The sequence below is a fragment of the Quercus lobata genome, chromosome 10 (assembly GCF_001633185.2).
Source record: "Quercus lobata isolate SW786 chromosome 10, ValleyOak3.0 Primary Assembly, whole genome shotgun sequence".
Lineage (NCBI taxonomy): Eukaryota > Viridiplantae > Streptophyta > Magnoliopsida > Fagales > Fagaceae > Quercus > Quercus lobata.
Genome location: NC_044913.1, coordinates 19,666,883 through 19,685,291, shown reverse-complemented (window position 1 = coordinate 19,685,291; position 18,409 = coordinate 19,666,883). Strand labels below are relative to the sequence as shown.

The 18,409-nt window shown below is 33.5% G+C and overlaps 1 protein-coding gene and 1 long non-coding RNA gene across 24 annotated transcripts; both read right to left on the bottom strand.

Moving 5' to 3' along the window:
* Window positions 1-2,992: 2,992 nt before the first annotated feature.
* On the bottom strand, window positions 2,993-10,669 carry LOC115963664. 21 transcript variants are annotated; one of them, XR_004085872.1, is made up of 15 exons: window positions 10,582-10,669; window positions 10,204-10,450; window positions 8,812-8,992; window positions 8,045-8,640; window positions 7,763-7,945; window positions 7,547-7,658; window positions 7,365-7,459; window positions 6,956-7,225; window positions 6,578-6,830; window positions 5,846-5,938; window positions 5,651-5,727; window positions 5,452-5,548; window positions 4,965-5,090; window positions 4,083-4,377; window positions 2,993-3,739 (listed from the first exon to the last, which is right to left on the bottom strand). It is a non-coding gene; the product is annotated as an uncharacterized LOC115963664 (long non-coding RNA). The 21 variants fall into 21 exon arrangements; XR_004085890.1 differs by lacking the exon at window positions 5,846-5,938 and having other exon boundaries at window positions 2,993-3,461; window positions 3,594-3,739; XR_004085886.1 differs by lacking the exon at window positions 5,846-5,938 and having other exon boundaries at window positions 4,083-4,143; window positions 4,232-4,377.
* A 3,056-nt stretch (window positions 10,670-13,725) lies between these two features.
* Window positions 13,726-17,540, bottom strand: LOC115964173 (putative disease resistance protein RGA3). 3 transcript variants are annotated; one of them, XM_031083526.1, is made up of 3 exons: window positions 17,122-17,540; window positions 14,444-15,053; window positions 13,727-14,263 (listed from the first exon to the last, which is right to left on the bottom strand). In XM_031083526.1, exons 2-3 carry the CDS (start codon window positions 14,987-14,989, stop codon window positions 13,766-13,768), a joined length of 1,044 nt encoding a protein of 347 aa, XP_030939386.1. In that variant the 5' UTR covers window positions 14,990-15,053; window positions 17,122-17,540; the 3' UTR covers window positions 13,727-13,765. The 3 variants fall into 3 exon arrangements, with proteins under 3 accessions (XP_030939385.1, XP_030939386.1, XP_030939387.1); XM_031083525.1 differs by having other exon boundaries at window positions 13,726-15,053; XM_031083527.1 differs by having other exon boundaries at window positions 13,727-15,053.
* Window positions 17,541-18,409: the final 869 nt, after the last annotated feature.

Below are 18,409 nucleotides of genomic sequence, written 5' to 3'. Positions count from 1 at the left end.
GCGTTTAGCATTGGCTTAAAAAATCAACTTTTGCTACTATTCAATTTATTTTTGCTATTATTCATAAGTCCCGTTACACTTTTTGGTATTGTGGGGACCAGAGATGAGGCTGTTGGGTTTGAACTCACTTGGGCTCACAATTTATTTGTAGTGTGGGCTTCACGATTTCCTACTCTGGGTCGTTCTCGGTAGAGAGACTCAAAACAATATTCGTTCTTTCTTCCTCCTTGACTGTTTCTCTCTCTTTTTTTTTTTTTTGAACCCCCTCCTCTTCCCAAACTTCTGCTATTTATAGCCAAGGTTAGTGGGAAAATTATGATTACAGCCACCGCTAGTGCTATTGAAGGTCCAATATTATCTGTTTTAAGTGGGTGTTTAGGTGAGAGTGGGATGCAACAATTATGGCCTTGGAACTTGGTTCCAGCTTAGTCGATTATGCTCGGTAATGCAGTTTCCCGAGCATTTCATGATTTTCCCGGACACGGTTCATATGCTTGTTCGGGAAAGCTTATGCCGAACACTTCTCAGGATTCAAGGCCTAAAACTTGTTTTTACATGAAGGCAGTTTCAAGAAGGGCTTAAGACAATGGGGCCATTCCGTTGGACCTTGGCCCAGGGCCTATATGGGTCTTGGGATCTCGGTGCCGTACAGGTATTATTCATGAATCCTACTGTACTATTTTTGCTACCTTTTAGTTTTATCTAAAATTCAGTTTCAGTTAAATAAACTATTTCCAAACAAACACGAATGCAACTATCAAGTCAACCATAGTTTTTGGTTTTTTGTTTTTTTCTTGAAGGAAACAAGCTTGACTGTTGGTTGAAACACAACTCTAGTATGAATCACAGTCACGTAGAAGAGTATTATTATGTTTTCGCCATACATAAGAAATAAGCATAAATACTCTTATTAAAACTGTTGAATTTAAATATTAGAAGCAAAGAATTGCCCTTGGATTGTGTTATGTTGGAAAAGAAAATCATGTCCCGGGCAAAAAGAGAGATTTACATACCTGAACTTGTTTGCAGATAAATACATTTCTGCCCCCCAGGGCCCCAATTGGATAACAACCATCGAATAACCTAAATTTTTTGAACTCAACTAGGAAAGTGAAAATATGCTAGAAAAAAAAAAAAAAGAAGAAGAGAGAGGAGAAAAAAGAATGTTAGAGTATAATAGAAGAGTCTCGGCCAAAAAAAAAAAAGAGTATAATAGAAGAGAAAATGATTTGCAGGTATATGGTGTGTACAGTGTGAGCCGTATGAGGAACCTGATTCTAAATGAGCAAGAGGTGATTCGGCCCAGACTTGGACCAATTGAGCCCAGCTTTATGAAAATGAGGCTGCAATCGCCTTGCTTCATGGACCTAAGGCATAAGCATGTACCATGGACCAAACTAGCTAAAAGGCATACTAAGAATTTCGATAACAGAAGAAAGAATTGGCCTAGGCAATGAGTTGTACAAGTTACAACCCAACCCAATTTCATTCCTATCTTTTGCTTTTTATCTTGTGCCAAGTTCTATACAACGTGATAATTGTTTCTTTGACTACTAATAGAGAAAAATTGAATTATGGAAAATTTGGGAATTCCAATAATGACATAATAACAACAATATATTTGTCCCAGCAAATGAAAGATCCTCTGTGAAATGTGACTTCTTTCTTCTTTTTCCTTTTTTTTCCATTTTTTGAGAGAAAATCTAGTAATGTGGAATATTGTTTTATAATATAATTATACACAAAAAGTTCATTATTTCATAATTAATGTCATCCTAATTAGCCAACTTCATAAAAGATATATTAAAAAAAAAAAACAAATTAAGGTACATAAACTCTTTTACATAATTAAACATATTAAAAGTTAATGAAATCTCATACATATTATTGTTTTTAAAATTAAAAAATAATCTCATACATGACTAAACTTACCAAAAAAGATTACAAAAATCAGAAAAGTGGGTTTTTTCTTTTTTCTTTTTTTTAAAAAGTAAAAAAAACCACAAAAGCAATTACAATTCTTAAATGCATATTCCACCCAAAATGCCAGAATTTCGTTGAAATTGCCAATGTAGGCTAGAATTTGGACCGAGATGAAATAAGAGTTTAGTGTATTAGTTTATATATTAGAACACAATATTCCAACTAGAACAGCCAGAACAAAATGTAATTTAAAATATTGATTCAAATTAAAAGTATATAAATTTAAACAAGTCACTATTTTTTAGTTCTATGAAAAATCAACATAGTTGTATGTTCCAATTAACTCAACTAGTAAATATTTTCTTATCGAATAAGAAATCTAAGACTCAAACCCCGACTATATCGTGAACTAATTGGTATCCTAATTTAATAATACAAATAAATCAATATAGAGTAGAATTCATAAGATGAAATTCTATTTTATATATATATATATATATATATATATATCTCAATATGAGTTTTGGTTAACCCATGAGCCCTCTCTCTCTCTCTCTCTCTCTACCTAGATATTAAAATAAATAAATTTTCTTTTGGAAAATATTAATAATAATTTAATCAACTAATTAGTAACATGAAAATTGATGAATGCTTGCCACATCCCTCATGGCAGCTCAAGTTGCGTAAGTCACTGCTCAGTTTGCATTAGAATGATGTCTGTTATTAGGAATAAGTTGTGTTTATAATTCTTTGAAGTTTTACTATTAATTAAGCGAAGTTTCTCTCATACAAAAACTTCTTGTATGACAGTAATATAGACAAGTATGCTTAGGTGAATTATGTTCTTGCAGTAATTTTTATTTTTCTTTTGGCCACCTTGATGCGCATCTACATTTCACTTCTTTGAATTATTCTTTTATCACTTTTGGATGAAAAGGCCTAGGTTTTAATAATGAGCATTGTTATTATACTGGAAGAAAGTAAGAGCACCACAATACCTAGGGACCTGGAAGAACCAATATCTCTGACTTAACTACAACAATAGAGACACATTTTTTTCGCAAATTTGTAGCCTGGCATTCATAATTACCCTTTCAGATACCTAATATTTTTGAAAGAAACCTAAGGGGAAAAGATACATAATTTAGTATACATATGAAAGTTCATCACGGCAATTGCAAATATGCCAGGACTAACATATTCATGAACTGTACAGGAAAATCTATGCAAATATTTGAAATCTTCAAAATGTGTTGGACGAATCATGGACACTATCTAACCTCTATACACCTCTAAGCAGTACAAAAGATATATACAAAGCCTAGATTAGCTGTTTGGCAAGAGGACAGCTAGAAGAAATTTATTTAATAACTTTTTACACAGCTAAGTCATAATTGTAGCTCATCAAGAACTTCCACTTTCACAGAAGTTGTAAAAGAAATTGGATTGGGTATATTCAGAGTCAGATTGACTGAGTTTGGTCCCACTTGATGCCTATTTCCACTAAAATCTAGCTTTGCTCAAACACCCTCCAAGTTCTGGAACATTAAGAGAGGAAAAGATTGTTTCAGATGAGAGACTCCCTTGGAAATTAGGTTCAGCCAGAATGGTCACAACTGGATGACAATAAAATAACACTACGTGCAATACTTCTTATTGTATTGACATACGTTTCTGTTGACAACGGATAGTCTCCCCTTTTTGCAGAATTGGTTTGAAGATAGAACAAAGCAGCCACCTTCTTGGGCAATATGGATCATAGTAGCTTGCCATATCTCCCTCGCATTGGCTGTAGGTCGAAAATAAATTTCAATGCCTACATATGGCAGCATAAGTATTAAACAAAAGACTGAAAAACTATAGTTTGTAAGGAAAATCAAGAATATAAAGGGAATGCTGAACAACCCGTTTAGACCTTATAAAAACACCTAATTGTGAAAATGGTGAGGAATCATGCTAAATTATTCTATAGATATAGTAAATTATTTTACAGATAGCAGCACAAGGTACACAAAAACACACAAAAGAGATTTCTTTGTATCCTACAATGACAATGTTAAATTGAATGACAAAAGAAAAGACATTAAAATAACACTCACTAGGAGTTCTTTTATTAGTAACTATGACAAGACTGTAAGTAAAAATGACAAAAGGTATACCTTCAGTATATAAAGTCAGTTCTTAGAGAAGACATTCTATTGTTGCGGCAAATGAGGTCACCTATTATCAAGATTGGAGTCTTAAATACAGGCAGCAATGATGTCTCCGCTGAACAGCACACTTCACATTCTAATGCAATTGGCATTACCTTTTGATGTTTTCCAAGATACCAGCCCAGGGAATCAAAAACTAGAATGGCACTAAAGAGTGAGTATCCAGCGCTTTTAACTATTCCCTTCTGGAAGTAGACTTCATATTTACCCATTTAAGTAAAGAACTGTCAACTTTTCAGACCTACATAAACAAACATTCGACGTGATTCAGTCAAAAAAAGAATAGAATTACATTTTCCAGTGGGTTATATGCGTCACAAGAAAATGCATTACAGTGAGTAATAATAAAGCTTAAAGCTGGAAGTATTGACTAGGCACAAATTTGTTCAACCTTGATTAGCAATTAGCTACTATCCCTGGTTCTTTTTTGGGTAGACTGCAAAATTAACTTATGTAACCATTGATTAAGCATTCATACCTGTATGTTCTAACTTTTTCCCTAAATTTGTGATGCCTCCCTAAATTTTTTCAAATCAGTTTGCAAATTCTCACAAAATAATCATAATTCTATGGCAAGAAAACTGTGTTGTATCTTGTTTCAACTTATCATTGACAATGGGGCTTTTAGTGTAGGAAATACAATTCAAATTGGATAAAAAGCACAGCTACGATATTTTAGATTTTTAGTTATAGAAGATTTCATTGATAGAAGTTTTTTTTTTTTTTTTGGTAGAACATTGATAGAACTTTTCAGTCTTATTTCTGAGTAAAATTAAATTTTAAGCCATATTGTATTAAATGAATAATTACAAACAAAATTCGGCTTACAGAGACTTCTGTCCATTGCCTTGTCTGCAATCTGTAGGCTGTTACCCTCCATACAGGGATATGAAGTGGAGCACCCAAACAGGTTGGCCTCGTAGTTAAGACAACAAGACTGACAATAAGAGAAGACTGAAACAGAAATTTGGAAATACATTAATTGAAGCTTACTATTATATGCTCTCTACAGAGATTTGTAGCAGGGATTATCTGTGAAATGATTTTAACTATCAATCAAGTTTGCAAGATGGCAAGGCACTAGACGTATATCTTAGTGCATAACTTGATCTCAGACAAAAAAAAATGCATCAAATTTGAGTTTCAAGTTTCTCTTCTTAATTGGGTTCTTCAATTTCTTGTAGACGTCTGAGGACTGGATATCATAGTTTATACCATTGATTAGTACTAAAATTTGAACATTCAAAACAAGATATATATATATATATATATATATGATCATAATCAGTATGTAAGGGTAATCCTTGATGTGTACCTCATAATCTAGAAAACTGCTGAAGTCACTGCAACAGAGACTTTAAGTTAGGAAACGAAAACATAGGATTTGAACAGCTGACAAATTGTCAGGAATCCTGTATATTCGAGGAGAAAAAGGAGTTATTTCTGATTATATATATAGGAGATAGAAGCAAACTTGTTGAAAAGTGTAAATGCTGGAAAAGCCTAGGCCTTACTTGATTCATTGTCGAAGTGATACCTAATATACCCAATTGACACTTGCAGGTACATTCAAGTCATGGTTCCAGCTAACCTAAAACCAGAAGTCTTTTAGGAAAAAAAAAAAAACCGAAGAAAATAAAATTAGCTTAGCTTGAGAATAAATGTAACTGCAATTATGAAGTAATCCAATGATGAGTAAAACAGCTTACCCAACATTATAATTTGATCTCAAAAGAAAAAAGATGTTAACCTTCTCGTTTAATTTGATTTGAATCTCAAGTTATACTTCCTTATAGTGCACACTGTACAGCAAACCAGACTTTAAGTTTATCTACAAATCTATTTAAAATAGAATAAATAATTTGTCTCTGAGTATTTCACACGTTTAAAACTAACTTCAGATGAATTCATAACATTAATTAACTTTAGAGAAGCTTGAAATATGAATAATGATAGAGACCTATTTAATCCAAAATTGGTTAGTGAAAGCTTAACAGTGAAGACAATGTAATAGTAACTAAAGAGCCCTAATCAATGCATTGTTGGCAGACCAGAATACACACACAAATAATCTCAAGAAGTTTAGAATTGATTGTTCAAACAAAAATACTTGATTTTTGTTGTTGGATGGAAAATTTGAAGATCTAAGAATGCTATGCAGAAAAATGTGCTACTCTATATGAGCACACAATTTTGAACAAAAATTATGGAAATTAAAATTAAGTGCATAAGCTAGTCCATTCAAAGTAATATATTAAACCTAAGGACATTTGAGCAAAAATACCGATTTTAGATTCTTTAAGCATATTCTCAAAAAAAAAAAAAAAGATTCTTTAAGCTTAGCATAGGAGTCAAAAGTTTGTCTAGATAATTGGAACATGGGCAATCTTGATCAATCTATGCTGAAGTACATAACCTCTATTTGGGAAATGAAGGATTACCAGCATGGCATCATCTGTTATTTAGTGAGGCACCACACCCATGCTGGTAGATATCTCAACTTCTTGCAACTGTTTATAGACATCTCATCAACTAAATAAAGGTTCTGCAACTATAGTGGAAAGTCACCCACTCTTGTTTACTCTTTTTGATTTCAAAATATCTTATTTGCGATTGTTCAAGTAGATGAGGCAGCAGCTTGAGCTTAGGCACACATAATGTTTGATTTGTGTGTAGCCTGAAATGTCGGACATCCTTTACAAAAATTAAAAGGCTGCACTAAGAATACATCAACTAATTTTTTTGTCTTATATTGATCTAGATTATTCAACCAAACTCAGATAGCACCCCAATGCAGGGTTAGTATTAAGGGCATTTACTTTTGAAACTCCAAAGAGAATCTAACAAGGAATTGGGAAGGTTTGTTTTCCATTGACCGGATATGAGAATCTTAAGTAATAGGGAAAACTTAGATTTCACAATCTGTAATCCAAGAATAAATCCATGTATGTCGTTAGAGATGGAAAAGAAAAAAGTTTCAAAATGAAAAACATGGAAAAGAGCAAATTAAGAAATGTGTACATGATTCTGAAAAATTCCATATAACACGAACAAGGTCATCAACACTCCCTATTGCAGTCAATTTTCCACTGAAATATAAACAAACAATGAATTTGAAAAGATTAACAATTTTAGTGAGTAGTATACAAAGTTGAGAATAGGAAAAAAAATATATTAATAATAAAATTTATTGGAAGAGAGACAATAGAAGAGAAGAAGAGAACTCACAATTCTTAGTGAGTTTAGGAATAAAAAGTACTGGAATCAATTTGTAAGTCCACCTTTTGTGATTTCTGGATTATGACCAATCTTTTGCCTGTAATCTAAAACTTCGCAAGATTATAAGTTAAAATAAATCCTAAACCACTGTGCCAAATCTTCCACTTAGGTTTCAATTGAGAGGGATCCACCTTTCTTTATTGGAAGGTAGTGCATTCTTGTTCTTGGGTTTCATTTCTTGAAAAGATTTGAGGCTGCCCCACTATTGTTGCAGAAGTTACAAGAAAACAAACACGTTACTTTCTGAATAAAACGAAATTAAACACGTTAGCTCCTGCATGAGAACCTCAAATCCACATAGGGTTCCTTGAATTCATAAATTCAAAGGGCTTTATGAAAGAATTTACCCAAAAAGCATGTTCGATCGTGGCCAAGGCTATGAGTTTTACTCCCAACACCATTTCCCTTCATGTCACCAAATTTCACGCAATTTTGCCATGATCTCCAACGACTTCTAATAGTACTTTTCTACTTCTTGAATTTCCCGCACGCTGAATTCTAATGAGCTCTGTTCTACATCACCCACCACTCTAGAAAGGTTCCAACATCATTAACATTTAGTGACTCCAATTGATGATATAAATAGGTATCATTATCAATATAAAAAGGATGAAATGACATTTACTCACCATAAACTTTTGAAGGAATTTATAATAAGTAGGGGAAGAAAATGAATGGTTCCTATCCTTACTGCCCTGACCAGGTTCAGCAGGAAATCTCATATTCCATCTTTTTCCTGCCTTTGCCTTCATCAAGAAGAGCACATTATGGAAAGTATTGATGTAAAGAGTCAATTTTCATTTTTGAATATGACATAGGTGCTTGGTAATTACTGATCCTTAATTGTATTTCAAAATTCTAGCATTATGTTTATTATGCTCAATGCATTCTAACTTTTTCAGAAAAGAGGGCAATTATTGATCAAGTTATTAAAAAGTATATTAGAAAACCTAATGATTGGCTAAAGCTCAAGAACATATAATATTGGGAAAATAAAAATAATTTTGTGGGAATTAAAACTTTCTTGATGACACTTATGCAAGCATTATTATAATAATTTAAAAATAAAATAAAATAAAAACCTATTTTTATGCTTTCTATTATGTTGGGGGAAGGGCAAGAAAAAAGAAAATAACAAAACCTTCGCAATAAAGAAAATTAGACAGCTGAAGTACCCAAACCTGTTTGCACAATAGAGGACCTAAGTTGAAAGTACCACATCTTCCTACAGAAACATTATGCCCAAATTATGTGAAAAACTTGAAGAAAGTAAAATATTATGTAAGAAATAGCAAATAATTTATGAATAAAAATCCTCTATTTTATTCTAATATGAAAAAAAAATACTAGTATTAGAGAAGAGAGAGAGTAGAAAGTCAGTTTTGGATGGACTTACCACTAGCCTTTCCTGATATCACATAAATTTCAAGATGCTACTAGAAAACCTGAGGCATTACATTTACCGCATCCTTCCTCTTGATGATGTAATAATGTGGTGAGGCGTTGCATGGGTGCACATGCATCAGCTTTGTGCAATCACATAATTCTTATATGCTGCTCCTTAATAGAATCTTCCCCTAGGGCCATCAGCAATAGAAAAAACAATTATAATATATGATGATTTTTCTGAATAACCTTCTCATATGAAAACATTGCGATAGGACATGAACCAAGCACAATAGATTCCTTAGTTTATTGTTATTAATGTATGTGGCTTGATGATTAATATCCAATAATTTGGCATTTATTTTATTGAGCTATTTAGTTTTAGTTTATTGTAATTAACATATGGAAGAGTATAAGTTTATTGTAATTAACATATGGAAGAGTATAAAGCTTCAAGCTCCTCAAAATCTGAACCCATCATGAATAAGGAACTTTTATATGATATTGAAATCTCAAATGCTAAGAGGTCGAGTCTTGGTGGGATGGCAAGTGCCTTTCTCCAAAACGATAAGTCGTGAGGTCGAGTTTGGGAATTACAAAAAGTGGGAGCTTTGTGCATTGAGTACGACCTTTTTTTTGTTTTAATCTCAAATGCTCAATTAATTAGCTAGATTTTAAATTTTCTATAGGGAAAAGCTTAATATATACACACCCTTGGTTGTCAATGATTAAATGGCTGAATAAAGAACACAAAATTTTGCTAAATTCATAAGAGAGACAAAACATGTCAACAATTTTAGTTAGAAAAAACTAAGAAAAAAAATATGAGGTTGGAGATGATTTACTAAGTTTAGTTACCTTCAAGTCTAAATTTTATTATTACAAAATGGTGGTCTCAATTGTTGGGATATGAACAAAATGAGATTTCATATGTTCTTGGCCCAGTTGACTAATAGAATACAACCAACACTAATGCCAAAATAATTTCATAAGAATACTGGGAAAATTTTTTCTTCATCTTTTTCTAAATAAAAAGTTAGAGAATGTTGTAGAAAAAATGATAGCGAAGAAGGGATCTTTGGAATGAATGGTATATTATTTGGAATGAATTAATACTTCATAAACAAGAAGATATGTGAAAAACTTACCAACTTTGACGAACTTCTATTAAACTCCATAAAATTTAATCATAAAATTAATTAAATGTTCTTCCAACTAAATATAATATAGTTTGGACTGCATATCAAGGCAATGATTTAATTCATATAATAAGAAATAGATTAAAAATAAGATCAGAGGAAAGCAAACAAAGAAAGGAAGACATTAGGGAAATTATGAATGTAATTAGTTGATTTGAAGTAGAGTATCAGAGAAGAGGAGGATTAAGTTTGAGATAACTGACCACACATTGTTGTGATAATATATGTGTGAACTTCAAACAGCTTCCTCTTTAATTCATTCCTCGTCATTGGACCAGAATTGGTCAATAACTCTCAGCACTTCTATCATTTATCTTGAGGCAGTTATGAATGAATAGGTGTTGCAATTTGGTGAGCTGTTACATGGCATCCACTTTAGGCCAGATAAAAAAGGTTCTTGCGTCCAAATAAGTACAAAGTGTTGAAGAGAGAAAAGGTTGCCCAACCACTCTGGCAAATTTTACATTCCATAATATCAACAAATTTACTAAATAATAGTTGAAATAAAGAACCACCAAAGGATAGATGTTGTTAGAAGGGTGAAATCAGAGGAAACGAAAATGAGATTTGGGGGAACTCACCAATTTTTGATGAACTTCAACCAGATAACACTCAAATCAACACTCCATTAGACCGGGAGCAATCATTAACCATTCTGGCAGCAACCAAAAAATATCCAGCTTTTACTGTAAAGTGAGCATAGCATGGTAATAACTTCTGGCAAATTATCGACCACTCTGAATAACACCGGAGAGCATCTCTTTAGTAAGGGATTAGATCTCTTCCTTTGCTGCCCAAAAGTAGCATTCTTGTACCCAAAATTCAGCTCTCGAAGAGAGAGAAAAAATTTAATCATGCACCAAATCAGAAGCTTCCATTGAGAGCTCATCTGCACAGCTCAAAAATATGACGCCTCAAACTAAGAATGCACCTAGGTGTCAAAGTTTGGCTGATTGAACAGGGCTTTAGAATGGTGAAGAATCCTGTGCCAAATCAGAAGCTACGGTTGGCTCTTATATCAAAGAAATACTATGTACTACTAGTGGCTTAAATATTTTGAAATATTGTCTAAGGAAGGATGCATTGCCATGAACAAGATTTACAAATTAGATGCACACAATATAGATACAACGCTACCAAGATTTACAAACTCACCTTTTAAAATTTTTGAATTTGAAGTATTAGAAACAAATAATTTTTGAATTTAAGTATTATAAACAAAGAATCACGCTTGCATTTTGACATGTTGGAAAAGAAATAATGCCTTGGACAAAAGTAGAAATTTAAATACCTGAACTTTTGTGTCAGATAAATACATTTCAGCCCCCAATTGGATAACAACCATCAAATAACCTAAATATGTGAAAGTGAGTACATGCTGGGACAGAAAAATGAGAAATCTAAAAGAGAAAAGGAAGAACATGAATTGTTCCTATCCTTACTGCCCTGACTTAGTTCAGCAGGAAATATTATATTCCATCTTTTCGCTGCCTTCACTTTCATCAAGAAGAGCACATTATGACTAGTATTGCTGTAAAGTGTCTATTTTTCATTTTTGAATATGATATAGGTGCTTTGTAATTAGCGATCCTTAATTGTATTTCAAAATTCTTGCATTATGTTTATTATGCTCTGCGCATTCTAACTTTTTCAGAAAAGAGAGCAATTATTGATCAAGTTGTTAAAAGTATATAAAAAAATCTAATGATTGGCTAAAGCTCAAGAAAATATAATATTGGAAAAATAACAATAATTTTGGGGGAATTAAAACTTTCTCAATGACACTTACGCAAGCACTATCATAATACATAATCCATTTTCATTCATTATATTATGTTGGGGGAAGGGCAAGAAAAAAGAAAACAACAAAACCTTCACAAGAAAGAGAATTAGGCAGTGGAAGTACCCAAACCTGTTCACGCATTAGAGGACCTAGGTTGAAATACTACCACGTCTTCCTACAGACAAATAATGCCCAAATTATGTGAAAAACTTGAAGAAAGTAAATATTTTATGGAAGCAAAAGAAAAAAAAAATTGTGAATAAAATTTTTCTATTTTATTCTAATATGAAAAAAAACATTTCTAGTATTAGAGAGGAGAGAGTAGAAAGTCAGTTTTGGATGGACTTACCACCAACATTTCCTGATATCACATAAACTTCCTCTTGATGATGTAATAATGCAGTGAGGCATTGTATGGGAGCACATTCATCAGCTTTGTTCAATCATAAATTTATTAATTGTTCTTCCAACTGAATATAATAGAATTTGACCTGCACATCAAGGCAATATATTTAATTAATAAATAAGAAATAGATTAAAAAAGATCAGAGGAAAGCAAATAAAGAAAGGAAGACATTAGGGAAATTGTGAATGTAATTAGTTGATTTAAAGCAGAGTATCAGAGAAGAAAAGAGGATTAAGTTTAAGATAACTGACCACACACATTGTTGTAATAATATATATGTTAACTTCAAACAGCTTCCTCTTTAATCCATTCCCTGTCATTGGACCAGAATTGGCTGATACTCTCAGCACTTCTATCATTTAACTTGAGGCAGTTATGAATGAATAGGTGTTGCAAATTGGTGAGCCAATACATGGCATCCACTTGCATCCAAATAAGTACCAAATGTTGAAGAGAGAAAAGGTTTCCCAACCACTCTGCCAATTTTACAGTCAATATATAAACAAATTCGGTAAACAGTAGATGAATTAAAGAAACAAGAGGGGTAGATTTTATTAAAAAGGTGATATCAGAGGAAAAGAAGATGAGATTTTGGGGGAACTCACTAATTTTGATGAACTTCACTCAGATAGTAATTCAACAACCGTCAACCATTCTGACAGCAACCAACAAGAAATATTCAGCTTTTACCGTAAAGTGAGCATCTCTTTAGTAAGGGATTGGTCCACTTCCTCTGTTCCCTGAAAGCAGAATTCTTGTACCCAAAATTCAGATCTTGAAGAGAGAAAAAGTTAACCCTGTGCCAAATCAAAAGCTAACATTGACGCCTCATATCTGCAGCATAAAGATTCTCAAAATATGACTCCTCCAACTAAGAATGTGCTTAGGTGTTAAAGTTTGGCTGATTGAAAACTGGGGCTAGAATGGCAAAGAATCCTCTGCCAAATCATAAGCTACCATTAACACTTACATCAAAGAAATGCTAAGTAGCACTAGTGGCTTATATAATTTGAAATATAGTCTAAGGATGCATTGCCATGAAAAATATACACTACATATATCAGAAAACGAACACAAAATAGATGCAACGCTACCAAAATTTACAAACTCATTTTTTATTTTTTTTATTTTAAGTATTAGAAACAAATAATTTTTGAATTTAAGAATTATAAACAAAGAATTATGCTAGCATTTTGTTATGTTGGAAAAGAAATAACACCTGAACTTGGCCCCCAATTGGATAACAACCATCAAATAACCTAAATTTGTGAAATAGAGTATATAAAAGAGAAGTGGAAGAATAGGAGATGGACTTACCACATTGTTTTTGTCTTACTTTGACCAAAAACATCTTCAACTTCTCTAATTTGGTGAGCGGCCCTTGGATTTTGATCATTTGCAGCTCTTGAAGAGAACTTTCCTTTCTCTTTCTTTTTTTCCCTGTGAGAGAATTAAGGAATAAATCAAATTAAAGAAAAAATCTATGCGTAATCTTTGATAATTGTCTGTTTGATTAATTCAATATGAGAAAACTTACCACTCTGATCTGTCTTGGACCAATATGCACAACTACCCTTTAATCCGTTTTCAGAGGAGAGAGATATTTGGAATATGGGCAATTTTGAGCCACTCTGCGCCGCTTCCCTTTCCACATCTTTCCATTAATTTGGGGCAAAAAAAAAATATGTAAATAGATGAGGTGTTGCATCGCTTCCGCTGTTGGCAGATACATCAGGTTCTTGCATTCCCTAAGATACAAGTATCGAACAGAAGAAAATTTGCCCAACCACTCAGGCAAAGCTTCCATCTGGTCAAAATTACGTATCCAGAGTTGTGTTAGGGCAGTAAATCGTTGAATATCTGCTGGGAGAGAGTTGAGTTTAGCCCATCCATACAATTCTAGTGTTTCAAGGGATGCGGGTTGGATGGAACTGAGACTAGGGAAAGAATCCAACTCCTCACAAAACCCACCAATAGTCAAAGACTTCAAGCGGGTGAGGTAGTCTAACCCATCTGGCAAACCCATCAATCTTTTACAAGATGTAATTGTTAAAAAGGAAAGTGAATGCAAATCCTGTAGATTTGGAATTGATATCAGATTAGGACACTCATCTATCTCCAATGACGATAGAGATATACATGATTGAAGACCAATTGGTAGAACTTCATCACTACATGATATCGCTAGAGTTCGAAGAAGTAACGCCACACCTTTTATACTTGGAAAGGACCTCAGATTAGGACAATTTCTTACCTCGAAATTCTCAAGGGAACGAAGGGTGTGCAGTCCATCCGGCAAATAACTCAATTTCTTACAGTTTGATATTTGCAGTGACCGAAGAGAAGTGTAGAAGCCCCATACATCCCCATGTGGTGATAGGGATACCAAATCATCACAAAACCATATATTCAAATACATAAGACTCGAATTATTTTTCAATAACTGCTCTGGCAAAGAAGCAAGTTCTGAAATTCCCGAAATATGGAGAGACGTTAGTGTGGTAAGCTTGCTGCTAATTTTTTCAAATGTCGTGCTCTTGGTTTGGGAAATATCAAATTCCTCAAGAGAAGGAAAATGACATGGAGCACTTTCCAGTTGCTCACAGGTACTAATGGACAAATTCTTAAGGCAAGGAAACACCATTCCCGTTGTTGTTGGCTCCATCGCATCCATCCGTTCAACTAGATTTTGCATCCGCACCAATTCAAGACTTTTCAAACACGGGAACAATATTTTGTCGTAACCACCATCATTATAGTCGCCGTAAAACTCGGTTCCTATAGATCTTACATTATCCATCCCACTTATTTCAAGATCCCTAAGACAAGGTAGAAGCCCGAGAGTGGGAAGAACCTCACATTTCCTGCAACCAATTAATTTGATATTAATCAAATTGTCATATAGCAAAAGGCCATCCCTTGCATCACGACTTGTCAACATCCATGATGGGAATTTCTCCCCTCCAAAACCTTCAATTTTTAAGCTCTTCAAATATCGGTGAGGTTGGAGTCCTTCCAACACCTCTTCATCATTATTGTGGTTGCCTTCTCTATTCTCACTCCAGCAGAATCTCAACTTGTATACTTTGACCTTTTCTACTAATTTGGCTTTTTTGGAGGCTTCTTTATCTTTCACATGCTCTAGCCTACGAATGTCTAATTTTCCTTTTAGTTGATTTAAGCGTCCCAATTCTTCAATCTGAAAACCTCTGCCTTGACCCACAACGAAATATTGCAAAGTTTGCAGACAAGTCAACTGCCCTAAGCCTTTAGGTGTTCGCCCAATTTCATAACCATTAAAATAAATATGTCTCAAATTAATCAAATTTTTTAGATCTTCTGGAAGCTCTTTGAGATTATTACAACCTTTAACTCTTAAAGTTTGCAAATTGTAAAGCTTGGTGATGGCCTTTGGTAACACTTTGATGTAGGTACTTGAGATGCTGAGAAGTCTCAAATGTATTAATAGGCCAATTGAACTTGGCAATTCTTTTATACTTTCTCCATCTAATTTTAAAACACGTAAGCATTCAAAATTGAATATTGTGTTGGCAAGTGCAGCATTTTCTGAAATAAATGTACGCAATTTCCAGACACCATCTTTTAAAATTGGAATTCTTGGTATAGTTTTGCCTTTAGGTTGGATCACCAAACGTCGTACAAGGCTGATATCATCTCTCAAATCCTCATTTAAAATTAGGGTCTCTGATTTTGATACTGAGAGAGCAAGATCATGTACCAAATCATGCATCTTGCATATGAAAATATTATCATATTCATCCTTTTCCTCATCTTGGAATAAGGAATTTGCCAATAAGATATCAAAACACCTGTTACCAATATCCTCCATCACTTGACAACCTCCTAGAGATGGTTGAAGGAACCCTTCAGCCATCCAAAGCTGAATTAATTCTTCCTTATTAATCCTATCATCTTTAGGGAAAATTGAACAATATGCAAAGCATTGTTTAAGAGATGGTGGTGAAAGATGATCAAAGCTTAATTTTAATATTGGTAACATTTCATTACTACCATTTAGCGAATTCCAAATTTCATTGTTTTGAATTGCTAACCATTCACTTTTCTCCTTTTTAAGAGACATCGTCCCTCCTAGGACTTTTGCAGCTAATGGGACCCCTCCACATTTTTTGGCAATATCCCTTCCAATAGCCTCTAAATCACGAGTTAGTGGAACTATTTCATTAAGAGCTACTTTTTTTTTTTAATTATGGACCAGCATTCATCTTCTGATAGTTTTTTCAAGTTATTTTGTGGAAGTGTCATTGTGATTTTGGCCACTTTATCACTACGGGTTGTTAAAATAATGCTGTTTCCCGCATTCGGATTAATTCCTAATAGACAACTCCTTAAAGAATCCCATTTCACAGGTTCTTCATTCCATACATCATCAAGTATTAGAAGATATCTTTTGCCTTGCAACTCCTTTTGAAGGCATTCTAATATTGTATTCTTATTTTCTAATGTACTTGAGTTATGGGTAAGGGATTCTAAAGCCTCTCTCAAAATCCTTTTATCATTGAAATCATCAGAGATACATAGCCATATTGTCTTATCAAAATGTCTCTTTACTAGCTCATGATTGTACACTAATTTTGCTAAAGTTGTTTTTCCCAAACCTGCCATTCCTACAATAGGAATGACTGAGAGTTGTTGATTGGTTGCACTAAGCAGCAAGTCTACTATTTCTAAGACATGATCTTCCCTTCCTACAATTTCTGAATGATCAACAGAGGAGTCTGTCTCTCGGTTTGGGATTATCTCAGGATTTGCATTTACTAATTTTGCTCTAGTAAGTCCAAATCCATTTGCGTCTTCATTAATCTTTTTTAGAGACTCGCTAATATTCTTAACCTTGTTGGCCATCTTGATACGAAATGCAATGGGGTTTGAAAATGAAAAGGAGAAGCATACCTTTCTTTTCATTTGATTTCGGATCTCTACCTTTCGCCGGAGAATCTCATACGCAAGCTCATCCATCACATCATCAGCATCATAAGCAACATCTTGAAGTCTCTGCAGCCAGCGCCTCAATGACAGGTCAGTCACTTGCTTTCTCTCTGCATCAGCCAGCAGATCTTGGATCATCTCCACTGACTGACGAAGCCGTGTCAGCTCCTCCTTGAAACCCCAAGCAAGCCCGATCTGCTCGGTAACAAGTGGAATCAGCTTGCTTAGTATTTCCTTAGCAACTTCAGTAACAATAGCCTCAGCCATGTTTTCTCTGGTACGTATTCAGGTAAAAATCAGAAATAAGCAAGAAGTATTTGGAAACTATAGAGGAAACAGGATAGTAAAGACTAACAGCAAAAATATTTATATAGAAGTGAGGAACATCCACTTCCAGCGTCAATAATTTACGAGAGAGAGCTAGTGCATCATCATTAATTAAATATTTATCCGTGGCCCAATGCATGTATATATTAGTCAGTTTCAAAGCACATGTAGTCAGTCAACAAAGTTCATTGATGTTAATTAAAAAACAATATTACTGCAGAAAAAGTTGGCCACCATTTGCACGTGAATTGTGCAATGCAAATATAATAGTTTCACCGAATCACAATATTTAGAAAGAAAAAGAAAGGGTTTCAAATTGCGAAAAAACGATGCTTAATATTCGCTCAAGAGACCTAATATATGTATTATTTTATTACACATGCATTTCAGCATCAACATCAATCTTCCTTATGTAATTTGCTATTGTGTCTAATGAAGTCTTCAGCTAGTGTTTCCTCACAAAAAACAAAAAAGAAAAAAAAAAAGTCTTAAGCTAGTGCAATATCAACATTTTAGTAATACATTTATGAAAAAAATAATAATAATGGATGCCCTAAAAAAAAGTAATTAATTTTTTAATAATTTTTATATTTCTCATAAAAGTGATATTAAATTTTTTTTTTTTAAATGGTATAATAACAAATGCATTAAGAACACTTATTAATTGGACCCTATGAAAACTTAATTGTCATTATCTAATAGATTAATCTATTTAATAATTAATGATCCAATAACCTATACATGGATGGAGATAGTGTTATATTGAAACATACCTTATGTTATGTACAAAGGGTTCGAGGGATACTCAAGTCGTTCCACCACCTTTTGGTACTTAGTAATATCTACCTTATGTTATGTACAAAGGGTTAATAGATGCCCTTAGGGTATTTGTTAATTGATCATTTTAGAAAAAGATTTGTACCAC